We start from the raw sequence: 16,325 nt of genomic DNA, 5'->3' as shown, positions 1-16,325 counted from the left end.
ATGTCTTTCCATGGTGGTTACATGTTCTTCCCTTTAATTATTACAAACAGCTGGATGGGAAGCTAGAAAAGAAGACCCTGAAGATGGGAAGTCATGATGGGGGAGTCGAAACATCTCACTAAGATTTCCTGTCACTCCCTAAGAAGGAAATTAAAAATCTGTGAACTTCCCATTATTGCAACTGAAACAGTAAAGTCCTGATGGCTCATGGATTAAAAGAATATCTGACCGGTTTCTCATTTCAGCATTCCACATGGCAGCATATATTACCTTGGGCCGATCCCCTAAAAGTATTTTCCTTTTCTATTTTGAAAGGAAAGTCGGTTTTATTCTTCCTATTTTATTTTTCTCTGTAAGAGGCTATTTCTGAAAAAGTGTGTGAACCTTGATTGCCAAGATACCCCTTTCTTGACAGCTGTTTCCCTTTCCCTCTGCCCCTTGGATTTCCTTTTTCTAACCCATGGAAGAGCTGGCCAGGTAGCTCTTGGTGGATGAGGTACTTGCCTGTTAGCAAGATGTATCAATCCTGAGTATTTTCCTGAATTCAGAAATTCCTTTTCCTCCTGTTGGGAATACATACCATCACTTTGACATTTTATCCTCTCTTCCGTAAAGCCTTATACATATACATACACACACATTTATTCATTTATTTGTTTATTTGTAAAATAAATCTTTGATTTAAACATATACATCTATTTGCGGTGGGTGGGAGGTTGGATGAGCCTGGTAGTGGGTATTGTGTAGGGCACGTATTGCATGGAGCACTGGGTGTGGTGCATAAACAATGAATTCTGGAACACTGAAAAGAAATTTAAAAAATAAATAAAAATTTAAAAATATATGTATATACATATATTTAATAATTTGTATGTAAAATGTATCCATTAATTATAACATGTCTTTTTATTTTAATATAGTTTTAATTTTTAATAAGTGTATATACTATTATAGAATTTAGTATCATCATATTATTTGTTACTATTAATGTGTGTTAATTTCATGTACCTCATGCTAATTATAAAACATGTTAAATATGTATATATATTTAAATCAACTATTCATTCATTTTCTCTTATTTTCTTTCTTTTTTTGAGTCACTGGGTCTCTGCTTAAAATCTAGTTAAAGAGGGAAGGACAGAAGAAACAAAGTAATTGAATGGCTTCTCTCTCTGTTAGGTTTTGAGCACAACTTTAACACCTACGATGACACCTTCATCACAGACCTCAATACGCCCTATGACTATGAATCTTTGATGCACTATGAGCCTTTCTCATTTAACAAGAACGACAGTGCTCCTACCATCACGGCCAAGATCCCTGAGTTCAACAGCATCATTGGGCAGCGTCTGGATTTCAGTGCCACTGATTTAGAGAGGCTGAACCGAATGTACAATTGCAGTGAGTACCGCTGGGTCTGAGAAGTAGGTAAACAGACCTCAACAGAGTTTCCGCCCAGCCCTTCAGTTTCCCCTACATTTCCCTTCGCTGTTCCTTCCTGTTCTAGTTAAGGAAAATGGACAAACCACATAACCTTAGTTTATCTCTGGAGTAGAAAAAAATTGTAACACCTGCCTTGTTACAGGAGGGTTATGAAAATTATGTGGTCGTATTTTACAAAGTAAAAGTATTGGACTGATGATGTAAGGGTCTGTAATTGTCCAGCTTCTTCAGTGTCCTTTTGAAGGGCGTATCCTTGTATAAAGCTCAGGATAGGGGATGGTCTTGAAAGTATCTTTTATCCTGAAAAGTTCTTACCCAAGTTAGTTGTTCTAGAGTCTTCTAGTGCTCAGAGATGGGTTGTTTTCTAAAATGACCCTTTAGTCTTCAGAGAATTTTTTTTTTTAAGATTTTATTTATTTATTTGACAGACAGAGATCACAAGTAGGCAGAGAGGCAGGCAGAGAGAGAAGAGGAAGCAGGCTCCCTGCAGAGCAGAGAGTCCCATTAGCAGGGGAGGGTCCCAGGACCCTGGGATTATGACCTGAACTGAAGACAGAGGCTTTAACCCACTGAGCCACCCAGTCACCCCCTCCGGGACACATTTTTAAATTCTGTTCAGTATGCATGGACAGAAGATGTACTAAATACAAAGATCTACCAGGTTCCTTCTTCTTGACCTAAAGGAGGTCTTGGTTGACATTTACAGCAAAGCACAATGACAGGCCTTTTTATCCTTTGACTCTGGGAGGTGGGTAGGGCTGCAGCTATGTTGGATGTTCTAAGACGTAACAAACAATGGCTGCTCTTCCTCCGGTCATGGCAATGGGTGAAAGTCTATGCCACCCATCATATTTTCAAACACAAAATCTCCAGTGTCCAAAGGGTGCTCTCAGTCTGAAGTTCCCTCTAAATTTCCATCATAGTATCTCATCCAATTTCTCCTGCGGACTTTTGCTAGGCTACTATACAATTTCCAACTGAACAGAAGAGTAACGGGTGACAGCAGGATTTGCATTAAGGAAAAGTCAAGAAAATGTGCTGTGTCTAAACAATGAGGTCTTTTTAGCTTAAAACATTAGGTCTGTGAAATAATATGACTTAAATTTTTAACCGAGGGACAAAAATATCATTTGCAGCTACAACTCACACACTTTTGGACCATTGTGCTTTTGAGAAAGCAAACATCTGTGGGATGATTCAGGGTACCAGAGATGATGCTGACTGGGTCCATGAGGATGGCACTCAGTCTGGACAAGTGGATCACACCTTGGTGGGACAATGCAGAGGTGAGTGAAGGCGGAAATTAAGCACACTGAGTGGTTCATCTGGTTCAATTAGGGAATGACAACAGGCAGGTTTTGCCTCAAATGTAATGTTAGTTATCAAACTTGGAAATCCAGGCAAGCACAAAGAACATTTCTCATACCTTAATTATCAACTCAGTAAAAAGTATGTAGTTTCTGGGCATGCAAAAGAAAGATGCCTTTAAGTGATAATAAAACTAGTATAGACATATGGTTGATAAGACATGGTTTTGTAAATAAAGGTAACATCTCTAGAGCAGTACCCTACAATACAGCTATAAGGCAAGCCACATACGCAATGTGAAATTTCTAGGAGCCACATAAAAAAGAAACAAGAGAAATTCTTTTTAACCATACATTTTATTTAACCCAGTATATTCAAAATATTAGCATTTTGACATGTAATTAATAGTAAAGTTATTAATGAGCTACTCCACATTTTTTATACTCGGTATTATAGTACATGTCAGTTTGGACTGGCCACCATTCAAGGGCTCAGTGGCCACATCTGTTGGGTACCCCCTATTGGATGGCCTGACTTCAGATAGTTCTTATGAGTGGTTTGTGTAGTGAAAAGTCCACAAAATCAGATGGACCTGGATTCGAAACCTGGCTCCACCCCTTGCTAATTCTAACCATGGGTAGTTGTTTTTGTCCGTGTCCTTTTTTAAGTCTTCGCTTTTGTAAATCTCTCTAACTGGTCCAGGATATTGATACTTACCAGCAAAGATAGAAGAAGCTAACGTATAGAAAACCTCCAGCTGCAGACCAGCAACTTCCCTCTCCATTTTTTCCCATCTTCCCTTTCTGTCTAGAGGTTCCATTTATTTTTTTTTATTTCTATTTAACATCCTTTCATGTTGTGCCCGTCTCAGATATAATCTTGGCCCTATAGATCATTATCAGTTTTTAAAGATTAGGCTGTTACAAAGTCCCTCAGTCTCTGCCCATGTGAGTCAATTGGATTTCCTTCACAGAAGGGACCCAGCTGGTCACCCAGAAGCCAGGCCACTGGGGTAAGAGGTCACAAACAATGGCTTCTCTTCCTCCGGTCATGGCAATGGGTGAAAGTCTATGCCACCCATCATATTATCAAACACATAATCTCCAGTGTCCAAAGGGTGATCTCAGTCTGAAGTTCCCTCTAAATTTCCATCATAGTATCTCATCCAATCTCTCCTGCGGACTTTTGCTAGGCTACTATACAATTTCCAGCTGAACAGAAGAGTGACCGTCCTATGAGGGAAACGTGTTAGAACAGTGTTCCAGCACCTTAATAGGAAAGGAAGGGACTACACCCCGGGAGAAATATCTAGAAAAGTTTTACCAGGTGAACTTGGGCACTGGTGGTATTGCAGTAGATGTAGAGACTCAAAGAGCATGAAGGGTCCTTGGGATAGAAGCCACCTCCCATTTGAAACCATGAGAGATGCATGGACACCTTTGAATTAGTGGCCCAGGGTGGGCAAGAATTCAGGTCTCCCAGCACCCAAACCTGGGTTATTAGGCTCTCATTTCCTATCCTTCAGTACACCCGGGTGGAATTCCTCAGAAAGGACCATCTGGAGACCTTCTTAGCCATGTGAGCTAACCCAGGCACTGGTTTTATTTAACCGAAGCACTCAGTAATTCACAGTGCCGAGAGCTCAGGCTAGTAAGCTCAAGTATCGAGAATGACATGCAAGAAAGTATAATTTTTCCTAATATAATATTAAAGCCATTAGATATTTTTAAAGATTTGGAGAGAGCCCATTCAAACAGTGATGCTTGTTGCCATCATGGAAGGTACAATGCCCCACATATGAGGCAAGATGAAGTGGAGAGCCACAGGGCCAAAGTATCTAAAACTGTCTTAGGTGCTCACTTTGTTTTTACTTTATGAGATATTTTGAGTGGATACTTTGGTAAGAAGCTGAATTCTGGAGTACAATTTAAAGGACTTCTTTATACGCAAGAATCATTCTTTGTGCTTCCCTGTGATGTGCTGATTTTCCAAATGATGTATTCCTTTAGCTGCCTGCCATTTTTCAGGAAGAGAGCTCTAAGATATAGGGGTTGAGCAGACCTCAGGTTGGTTATAAACCCAGACACTTCTCACCCTTCTTTTCAGTGTTCTTTCAAAGCTTTCTTTATGTTCAGGACAAGTCCTCAACTAGTCCCGTAATAAGCCTTGAATGCCCTTCTTACCTCATGGTAAAGATGACTTTGCCACCGATAATGCATCCAGTTAAGGCTAGAAACAGGAGAGACAGAACCCTTATCATTGCAAATATTTCAATTCCAGTCCCTAAACATTGGAATCCCATTGTCTTTCTACAGCTAGGAAATCGGCTCTTTTCCTTGGCATGGATCTCTAAACAAGAAAACAGATAAGGAAAATAAGCATTCAGCTCAAAGACGCTAAACTCCATCAAGCTTTGCTTGAAGTCCATATCTCGTTAAGTCAGAGGAGAACATTTCATGAGCTTGGGGACAAAGGCAATGGGGAGCTGGGGCTTTCACCAGGGAGTCTGTCCATGGAGGCAGAAAGAAAACACACCACTTTCTTTTCATTTCTTTTAGTTTTCTTCAGAAGGGTTCTGGCTCTGTTGCCTGGGTAATGGCTGTTGCTCACTGATTCACTTTACAGGGGCCCAGGGTGCCCTGGGGTGGGGGCCACCGGAGATGGCTCACTGGGCTGCTCCTCCCAACAGGCGCTGGCTACTTCATGCACTTCAGCACCAGCTCGGGGATGGCGGAAGAGGCAGCCCTCCTCGAGTCCCGGATTCTTTACCCAAAGAGGAAGCAGCAGTGCCTGCAGTTTTTCTATAAAATGACGGGAAGCCCTTCAGATCGACTCGTCGTCTGGGTGAAGAGGGATGACAGCACAGGCAATGTTCGCAAGCTGGTGAAGCTGCAGACCTTCCGAGGTGCCTGGAGACATTCACGCAGGGGCTGGTTCGGCTTCAGTCTGGACTCCTGCTCTGTCTTCTCCTTCCCTTCCCCTGCCTTTGCTCCCTTCCTCCCCTCTCTTCGTGCCTTCTTCTCCTCTTCCTCCTCCTCTCCCCCTTTTTCCTCCTTTTCTTCCAGCCCCCTCTTCCTTACCGAAGGGCCCACTACAATAACTGGTATGTTCTAAGCCCTCCAAGAATATTTTAAGCCCTCAGAAATCAGAAACCACATTGGAAATTCGGGCGAGGCTGAAATATACTTTTGACAGAGGCCAATCAGAACACAGAAATCGGATTTCCACTACAGCTCTGCAGACAGCCAGGGAAGAGAAAATGGGTGATTCTGGAAGAGCTGGAAATAAAAGGGAAGCAGGGGAGATGGTGCTGCTAGAGAGAATGGTTTGGTAGTTGACAAAAGTGTTTCTTCACCTGTTTCATGTATTTAGTTATTTATTATATTTTATTACGTTCAATTAGCCAACATCGAGTACGGTTATTTAATACACTGGACTAATGTGAAGCCTACTTGTGAAGTTGGAGGGAAACAGGATGTGTGTAAATATTAACTTAATTATATTGTTTCTATACTCCTAAGGATAATTTTATGTATCTCTACAAGAGGGTCAGCTTGAAAACCTTAAAATACTAAGGGAGATCGTTGGATTTGAGGTTAATCTGGGTGTAAATCAAGATCCAGGGTTATAGAGATTCATTTTTACATTCTTTTGTGGTGGTGGGGTTCATTGCAACCAGAAGAGACACACATTCATCTCCATTCAATGAAGAAGTTCTCCATTAAAATGAGTCCCGACAGGGGTGACTGAGTGGTTCAGTGGGTTGAGCCTTTGCCTTCGGCTCAGGTCATCATCCCAGGGTCTTGCGATGGAGCCCCGCAGCGGGCTCTCTGCTCAGCGGGGAGCCTGCTTCCTCCTCTCTCTGCCTGCCTCTCTGCCTATTTGTAATCTCTGTCTGTCAAATATATAAATAAATATTTAAAAAATAAAATAAAATAAAATAAAATAAAAGGAGTCCCTACAGACGAAGTATCATTTGAGTACTTCCAGAAGAAGCTGCTGCTCTTGAAGCCTGAAAGAGGGTTCTCTTTTCTGGCTGAAATGTACAGAGCATCTCTATCAAATGGAGGGATGACAGCTAGGTGCTCTTCAAGAGTTGGGAATTTGCTATGTTACCAAAGATTGTACTTTTTTTTTTCTAATTTTTATTTTTATTTTTTTAAAGATTTTATTTATTTATTTGACAGAGAGCGGTCACAAGTAGGCAGAGAGGCAGGCAGAGAGAGAGGAGGAAGCAGGCTCCCTGCTGAGCAGAGAGCCCGATGCGGGACTCGATCCCAGGACCCTGAGATCATGACCTGAGCCGAAGGCAGCGGCTTAACCCACTGAGCCACCCAGGCGCCCCAAAGATTGTACTTTTTAAATGAGACAATGAATTAAAATCTCAGTAATCCCGATGGGATCTATTATGGCTCACTTCTATATAAAGCTGGCAATGTCAGCTTCGTAAGCACAGAATCAACCAAACAACCTTCTCACACTTCACTTACTTCCTGACACTGCTCTGCTTTGAGTTCCATTGACTTCAAAGTGTGTCTCTGTTCAGAGTTTCCTAAGAGCGCCACGGGAGTGGATTTCTAAAGTAGCTCATTCTGATCCTGACTTGTAAATGAAGCTTTTCTAAAATATTAGTTGAATATCATTTAATGTTTGTGTGGTATTCAACTTAAGATAGTTACAACTTTTTAAAATTTTAAATATATGGAGACTCTATTTCTTTATTTATATTTTTTCCAGGTTTTTATTTGTTTTATTTCTTTAAATTTAAATTTCGTTAGTTACCATGCAGTGCAATGTTGGTTTCTGGAGTAGAATTCAGGGATTCATCACTTACATCACTTACATCACTTACATGAACACCCGGTGCTCATCACAAGTGCTGTCCTTAACGTTCATCATCCTTCTAGGTCCTCTGCCGCCCACCTGCCTCTAGCAACCCTCAGTTTGTTCTCTATCATTAAGAGTATTTATGGCTTGTTTTGAATAGCTCTCCACTTTAGCAAGTCATATTTTTTAACCGAAATACTTACATAAAAATGTGTCTACCTCTCTCCATGTATATACACGTATCGATGTTTATGTGCGATCTTAAATGCAAAATGTTTGCATACAGATACGTGTATGAACGCACACACTTCTGTTTTTACTGAAGCTAGGATACCCTTATAGGTGACAAATTGGAACAAACAAGGATGAGATTTGTGTCCCAAATAATCTTAGTATTACTTATCATCTGCCTGATTCAGCAGCTCCGTGGAAGCATGGAAAGGAAGCATTCTTAAAGACTTTACAGTTGAGTCTCTGCCTACATGGTAATGGGCCCTTGGGTCTTCCTTCTAGTACCATGTTCCCACATTTCAATCTCAAGGTAACAATCCATATGAAGATGGTTTAACCCTGTTGAGTAAATTGTAAAAATCTTGTATGTCTGTCCTTATTCCAGACATCCTACACCCATTACTTCTCAGATCCCTGCATCCTCCATGTGACTACAGTCCTGTCCCCAGGAGATGGTACTTACATCTGTTTATAGGTTATAGATGTGGTCAATGTGCCCTCCCAAGCCCTCTCCTCTGTGTGCAGGTAACCTAATCACACAGGCCATAACCAGCTCCACTCCAGAAAACAGAATGTTAGACCTGTCCCTTGAAGTCATCCTTAGAGAGAGTGACTGACAACAAAGGGAGTTAAAGGCATTCTTCAGTCTGGTGAGAGCAGAGCTCTGTACGTAGATTTCTGGTTATAACATACAGAAGGAGGAAAAATACTTCCGAAGCCCTCTGGCCAATTGCATTTCAGACTAAACTTCTGTAACACTCATCTGTTTAAATTCATCTGTTGAAATTCATTTTAGCCAACAGGATCCCCACTTGGGATCTAGCATTTTTCTTTTCCTTTCCGAGTCCAGGGCTAAGGCACACTGTCTGACTGCCAGAATAGGGGCAAATCCTTAATCAATTCTGAGTTGCTGTGGCCTGGAGGTTTCCTCTGCCTAGACCTTCAAGCTCTTTTCTGGTTTCTTATGCTGAGCAACAGGAACCCATGTTCGAGAACAGCCTTCTCAACTTCTTACCTTGGGTCTTTATTCAAAATTCTCACTTCCAGCTCAGTCTCAGGAAAAAACAAAAAACAAAAAACCAGTAGACCTAATTTTCACTAGAATGTGACTATCTGGATAGTGGCAACTTTTTTTGTATTATTATTATTATTTTTTAAAGTATGGATCCCCTACTTGGTGGGATTTCAGATAATATAAAGAGAAAAACTTGGATGTTAGTGGGTGAGTTGGTCTTGCGGAGGGGAGATCCAATTTGTCCTGTATGTGAATATTCACTCCAGAACATACCATATATTTCTCTGGCATCAAGTCATGGGTTGGACCATATGAAATCACCATTATTTGACTTTGAGCTTACAAAATGGCTATTTTTATGGTTCAGCCTATTACTTGGGTATTCAGTGCAAACATTAGGGGATGGGGTGCATTTATACTATGAAGCCCAGGGGGAAACACTGAACCTCTGGAATTGAATGATAACGGAAAACAAATTCTGATTAAGATTTGAATATGAGGGGTGCCTGGATGGCTCAGTCCTTGGGCGTTTGCCTTTGGCTCAATTCATGATCCCAGGGTCCCAGGATCGAGCCCCACATTGGGCTCCCTGCTCAGTGGGAAGCCTGCTTTCCCTCTCCCGCTTCTCCTGCTTGTGTTCCTGCTGCTCTCGCTGTCTGTCAAATAAATAAATAAAATCTTAAAAAAAGATTTAAATCTGAATATTAAAATAAACCATAGGGAAAAGTTTCTCAACCAGTTTATAACATGTTGTACCTGTCTCATAGGGATATTGTGAGGATTAAATTAGATGCTTCATATAAAGCAGTTGGCATGCAGGGCGTCTGGGTGGCTCAGTCAGTTAGGTGTCTGACTCTTGATTTCAGTTTAGGTTATGATCTCATGGTCTTACTCAGTGCAGAGTGTGCTTGTCCCTCTCCCTTTGCTGCCTCCGCCCCAGCTCTCTCTCTCACTCTCTTTCTCTCTCACACAAATAAATAAATAAAATCTTTAAAGCATTTGGCGTGCTAGCAGGCTTATAGGCCACACTTAAATGTTGAACACAGTTGTCACCAACCTTCTCCTCTGTCCTCAGGAGATTTGGACCAAAATTGGAAAATTGCCCATGTGACGCTCAGAGAAGAAAAGAAGTTTCGCTATCTATTCCAGGGCACAAAAGGCGACCCCAAGAACTCGAATGGGGGAATTTACCTGGATGATATCACTCTGACGGAAACCCCATGTCCTGCAGGCGTTTGGACCATACGGAATATCTCCCAGGTCCTTCAGAACACGGTTCCAGGGCAGATGCTCCGGAGCCCTCGATTCTACAACTCAGAGGGATATGGTTTTGGGTTGACCTTATACCCCAATGGCAGACTCAACTCCAGTAGCCCTGGCTACCTAGGACTTACTTTTCACCTGTACAGTGGGGAGAATGATGCTATCCTGGAGTGGCCAGTGGAAAACAGACAGGCGGTAATGACCATCCTCGACCAGGAACCTGATGCTAGAAATAGAATGTCCTCGAGCATGGTGTTCACTACCTCCAGGTCCCATACATCTTCAGGTAGGTGCTCTAAAATCTGCTGCTCCACTGGAAAGGGCCAGTGGATGTGATTCCCATGTGGATACAAGAGATGAACATTCCTCTTGCATTTCCTTTTTGGGTACATCAGCACCATAGTCATGCTGGAATGTTAAGTCACATTTTCAACGTTATCTTATCTCCCTTCTCTTTTCCAAATTCACTTATCAAGCATTTGTTAAGGGCTTTCACTCTGCCAAACTCAGTGCCAGTACCTAAAATATAAGCCAACCAGGCAGTTCCTGCTTCCTCGAATGCAGTCTACATGAGAAGATAGATACTGCTTGTCTCTTAGCAATTGCTCAGAATTTGCTAGCCTCCATGCAAAACTAATGCACTGACTCCTAAAATACCAGTGATCATCAGTATGTTAATGGGATAAACTCATATCAAAAAGAAATGAGCAGGAGGGTATGTGCTATGGTGTGTGCTGTGAAATGTGTAAACCTGATGATTCACAGACCCATACTCCTGGAGCAAAGAATACATTACATATTAATAAAAATAATTTTAAAAAATTAAAAAAAGAAATGGGCAGATTTTTAAATTTTTCACATGAAAAGTCTTAAGCCTTAAAAGGAAGAGCACTCATTGTCCCTTTGTCTTCACTGAGGAAGTAACTTGGTAATGGACAATTTGACCCTTCAGAGCTCTGGTTCTTTGCCCTTCCTGCTTCCCCTTCTGAGTTTTAATTTTCCTGGAAAATATAAATAATCTGATATTTTTCCAACATATTTTTTTTCTAACAAAACTTATCTACTTATTAAAGGGCAGTTGGAGAATGAAGTGTAAAGAGATAATGTGATGTTATGTTACTTATAACTTTGCAGCAATAAATGGCTCCGTCATCTGGGACAGGCCATCCATTGTGGGAAACTACGATAACGACTGTGGTTGTTTTAGAAGCATCGACTGGGGCTGGAGTAATGTCATCTCCCACCAAATGCTAAAAAGGAAGAGTTTCCTCAAAAATGATGACCTTATACTTTTTGTGGACTTTGAAGGTACTTTTGCAGATCTTCCTGAATAACTAATCCTATGTTTTGGGACTTTTACTGATTTTGCACCGATTTTTGAGCATCTCATGGAGGGTGGGGAAATTTTTTTTTTTTTTTTGAGGACCAGGTTAAAAAAAAAAAAAAAGATGGCCTTTAGGAGAGCTATTGCTCAAGGATTCACATCTTTAACTGTTCTTGGGAGAAGCTAAAACTTTGGTGTCATCTTTTTGATAATTTATCAAATATGATAGCTTGCTGACTTCAATTTAGTTTTGATCACTCTAGCTGTGCTAGCTTTGTGCTTCCTTTTCCAAGTTATAACAAATAAAAATGTGAATGGATTACTTTGAAAATAAAAATAGCTAGCATGAGAATCAGCTGGATTCCAGCCACCTTTCCATGTCACTGAAGGTGGCTTCCATGAGGGAGGGAAATTTCTCCAGAAGTGAAAATTAATCTAATCAGATGTTAATTGCCTTTCTTCCTCACCGCCCTCTATTTCCTCAAGATATAACCTACCTTAACCAGACTGAGGTTCCAGCTCAAGGCACAAGGCTGTCTCCCCAAGGCCTTGTTCTCCAGGATCAGGAGCAGCAGATCTCAGAAGAATATTCAGGAAAGGTCTTATTAGAGAATGCACTTCCCAGCAGCCTGGACCAGGGACAGCCAGGCCGACAGAAGCGATCAGTGGAGAACACAGGCCCTCTGGAAGACCACAACTGGCCACAGTACTTCAGAGATCCATGTGACCCAAACCCTTGCCAAAATGAAGGCATCTGTGTGAACGTGAAGGGGATGGCGAGCTGCAGGTAGGCTCTGTGGCCGGTGGGGAGGTAGTGAGTGGGTCAGCAGAGGTGAGCCAAACATTTGCCTCACCTGGGAAAAGACACTGTTCTCAGGTTAGGGCAATGACTACATCAGAGGGTCACTTTGACCCCACAAAGCTGTGCTCTGAATCAGTGGGCTTGTGCTGTCAGAGCATAGCCCGGGTCCTGCCAGGGCAGAGGGGTCCTAAATCTCCCAACTCTTGGCTTTCATCCCTTGCCCACCTCTAGAATGTGGTCAACAACATCTTGAATGTTGTTGGGATTTTGAACTCCCCTGCAGCGGTCACAAATGTTCCAGAGCTTTTAGCCCAGGAACAGCATGACCTGCCTCAGTGGAAATGAAGACCAAGCTTAAATCTTTACTGACTGCCAGTGTTTTTGTTAATTATGATTAATTATTATTTCTATCATCTATTTGCTCTGTTGTACTATGATTATAGTTATGTTTTCAATAATAGTAATATGAATATCTGATAGTTTTTGACAGCTTGCTATATAGGTCATGTGCTTCCCTGAACAGTACACATGCATGATCGAAGTTATTCCTCACGACCACCTTGTGACATAAGGACCCTTGTTCTCCCCATTTGGCACATAAAGAAGTTGAAGCTTAGAGAGGCTAAATAATAAGACTAACATTTCCCAGATGGCAAATACCAGAGCTGAGACTTGCATCCGTGTCTGTCTGCACAGTTTGCTAGGTTTAATATTTCTTTTCATAATGTTTGTTGTTTGCATAAAATATTTCATAAAAGGATATACATATTGAAAGCATCAGTTTCATGTGGCAAAATAATGGCAGAGGTAGCGACTGGCTTCTTGGCTCACAAGACCTAGGTTTCTTCGGTGTCCTTTTTGATCTCCACTTTGTTTCTTCTTTTTTAGGCTTCATGTTGAAATGATTTTAGATTTACAGGTACATTTGCCAAAACACTGCGGACCTTCCCATTCACAAATGTTCACATCTGACACAACCTTGGCAAAATTAGCAAAGCCGAGAAATGAGCAATAATGCAACTGAATGCAATTAGCAATAGCATTTACTAAACCACAGACCTCATTCAGATCTCTCCACTCTTTTTGCCAATGTCCTTTTTTTGTTCTGGGATCTAATTCAGGGACCCTTCTTTTATTCGGTTTCACGTCTCCTTAACCTCCTTCACGCTGGGACAACCCCTCAGTCTTCCCCCCTCTCTCACTACCTTGACACTTTTGAAGAGTCCTGCTCAGTTATTTTGTAAATTGCTCCTCCATTTGGGTGTGTCTAATGTTTTCTCATGATTATATTGAGATCATACATTTTTGGCAAGAAGAGCAAAGATGAGGTACACCCCTTCTCGGTGGGCCATATGAGGGGCATGTGATGTCCAAGAAGTTACGACTGGTGATTGTGACCTTGATTCCCGGGCAATGGGGTATCCATTCCCCACTCTGCTGTTAAGACATGTCTTGGGAGAGACATTCAGAGACCATGCAGGCATCCTGCTTTTTCTAGAATTTTCACCTGCTAATGTCATCGTCCATTGGCGGACCTATTGCCATGATCGCCCTGAAATAGTCCAGTGGTGATTTTCCATCTCCCCCACTCCCTCTGTGTTCAGTAAGTGAAGTTCTGCTGGAAAGAATAAGGGTCCGCTCCTCCCGAATCATTGATTCATGCAACTCGTTCTTTATATCACAAAGGGTGCATAAATGTTTACTTTCTTCCCCGGGCCATAGTTCCGTAATGCCAGTCTTGCCTTTGCTGCTCATGGCTTCCCGGCCTTGACCTTTGGCGGCTCTTCTAGATTGGCTCCTGTGCTGTCTCAGCACCCGCTCCCTGTTTTGTGAACAGTCTTACTTTCTGGCATCACAGAATACTCTAGGCTTATCTTTTGTTTTCCATGTCCCAGGAATAAACCACTTTTCTAAACAGTGCTTGTTTCTTTTATCGGAGAATGCCCTCGTTGTTTCTTGAGGGTTCCACAGCGGTGGGTCTGTGCCTCTCAGCTGATGGGGCCTTGGAAACTAGATTTCCATATGTGTCCCAGCTGGCTTTACCCTCAGAGTAAGGAAGGCCGTGGTTCCTACTTGTGTATCACCCTCTACTCAGCCAGATCATGCCTTTTCCACAAACCTGCAGCGTGCGGGATAAGCTCCTCTAAGGGAATCCTCGAGAATATCATTAAACTGTGTTTTGGAGGGGACTAGGCCAGAGAAAAATTGAACAAACTTGTTATTATGCGCTGATTTTTTTAAAAAAGATTTTATTTCATTTTATTTCATTTTATTTCATTTGACAGGAAAAAAGAGAGAGAGAGAGAAAGAGAGAGCACATGCACAGCTGGGATGGGGGCAGCAGAGGGATAGGGAGAAGCAGACCCCCCACTGTACAGGGAGCCCAATGCAGGAATTGATCTGAGGACCCTGGGATCATGACCTGAGTGGAACACAGATGTTTAACTGATCAAGCCACCCAGGAGCCCCTATTACACACTGACTTTTAAGAAGCTGATGTCTAGGCTAGTGATGAGGGAGGTAAAATAGTGCCAGAATGAGTAAAAGGAGTAAGTTTTTTACTTCTGTCACATTTGGCTCAGTGGCTAGACTTTGTGATGAGAATGTTGTTTGAAGCAAAGGGTGCCATTGCCCCAGAAGTGAGGAAACATCACCCTCCATGCCTTGGGTCTGATATTAGTTGATCTTATTAGTTGTCGTGGAGACCAGATGACATTAAAACACAAACAAGCAAACCCAAGGTGTGGCCTCTGTGCGTCTGTGTACCAACCAGGGCAGGAGACAGTGTGCTCAGGAGCTCACAGATGTCGGGGTGGCCTTGGAGATGGATGGCAGGATCCTCACCTTATGGCAACATTTTAATTGATACCGTCTGGAAGTTCTCAAGCTCCAAATGATGCTCAGGGTCAGACTCTTCTCCGGAGAATTTCCCTTGTAACTTACAGTCTGAAGCGGTGGGGGCCACACACTCTTTAAATGCTCCAAACCTTCCTCCTGAGCCTTGCACTCAGGCCAGGGCACCTGGTCTGGAGACAGGCTTCCAGGGATTAGACGTCAAGTGTAACCCTGTGACCTTGAGCATGTGATTTAACCTCTCTGCAAAATGAGGATATGAGAAGGGTAATAAGCACCCCCTCCTCGGGCTGTTGCAATATTGAATTGACTCATACAAAGCCTTTGGAATGGGGCCAGGCATATGGGGCAACGGACTCCATGTCCCCTGCCACTGTGGCAGTCGGTGCTGGCTGCTACAGAGCGCTCGAGGCTCAGGTGTGTCCCACACTCCTCTTGTGTCCTGTTCCCCCAGGTGTGTCTCCAGTCATGCCTTCTTCTACACGGGGGAGCGCTGCCAGGCCATGCAAGTGCACGGCAGCATCCTGGGCCTGCTGATCGGGGGCACGGCCGGTGTGATCTTCCTGACCTTCGCCATCATCTCCATGCTTTCCCAAAGGGCAAGGCAGTGACCTTCCTGCTGACCTCAGCCATTCCTTTCTGGGCCTGAGTGCAGACTGGGGCGGTTTTCGACAACTCTGCTTTGAATAGGCCTCCAAGGACCGTGGCCTCCAGCCTCCTGGGTGATCATTCTGTTTATTCTGCCCACCCCACTGCCCGCCCATCCTCACATGGTTCTGTTGCCCTGCTCTGTGCTCCAAATGTAGCTCATGTGGCCTGGGACAGTCCTCATTACACTTTATTGTCAATCCCTTGTTTAATCGACCGTCTTTCCCAACGACTGTAAACTCCATGTGGGCGGGCCTGAATTTACCATGTTTGCTCTAATGCCCGGACATGTGCCTGGCGGGCCCATCATGAGAACTCAAAAAAATGTGAATGAATGAACTGATAATGAATGAAGAACTAAGTTATAGAAACTCTCCTTTCCACTGTAAATAAAATAAATGTGATGAAAAATGCATGTTGTTTATATTAAAATCAAATACTTTTGCGTCAGACATGATAGTATTCTTCTTCTTTTTTTTTTTTAAGATTTTATTTATTCATTTGACAGACAGAGATCACAAGTAAGCAGAGAGGCAGGCAGAGAGAGAGGAGGAAGCAGGTTCCCCGCCGAGCAGAGAGTCCGATGCGGGGCTTGATCCCAGGATCCTGGT

At 42.6% G+C, this 16,325-nt stretch overlaps 1 protein-coding gene across 1 annotated transcript in view; it reads left to right on the top strand.

Annotated features, from left to right (window-relative positions):
• The window catches only part of MEP1A (meprin A subunit alpha), a 33,694-nt gene extending 17,582 nt beyond the window's left edge, over positions 1-16,112 (top strand). Inside the window, exons 8-14 of the mRNA XM_059399064.1 lie at positions 1,180-1,401; positions 2,580-2,729; positions 5,441-5,656; positions 9,900-10,373; positions 11,222-11,395; positions 11,898-12,198; positions 15,521-16,112. Of these exons, the coding sequence (XP_059255047.1) occupies positions 1,180-1,401; positions 2,580-2,729; positions 5,441-5,656; positions 9,900-10,373; positions 11,222-11,395; positions 11,898-12,198; positions 15,521-15,677 (1,694 nt within the window). The 3' untranslated portion in view covers positions 15,678-16,112. The remainder of the gene's footprint in view (positions 1-1,179; positions 1,402-2,579; positions 2,730-5,440; positions 5,657-9,899; positions 10,374-11,221; positions 11,396-11,897; positions 12,199-15,520) is intronic.
• The last annotated feature ends 213 nt before the right edge of the window (positions 16,113-16,325 follow it).

Source organism: Mustela nigripes, chromosome 5 (genome assembly GCF_022355385.1).
Source record: "Mustela nigripes isolate SB6536 chromosome 5, MUSNIG.SB6536, whole genome shotgun sequence".
Classification (NCBI taxonomy): domain Eukaryota; kingdom Metazoa; phylum Chordata; class Mammalia; order Carnivora; family Mustelidae; genus Mustela; species Mustela nigripes.
Note: the sequence above shows the minus strand (reverse complement) of the source record. Positions and strands in the feature narration are given on the sequence as shown.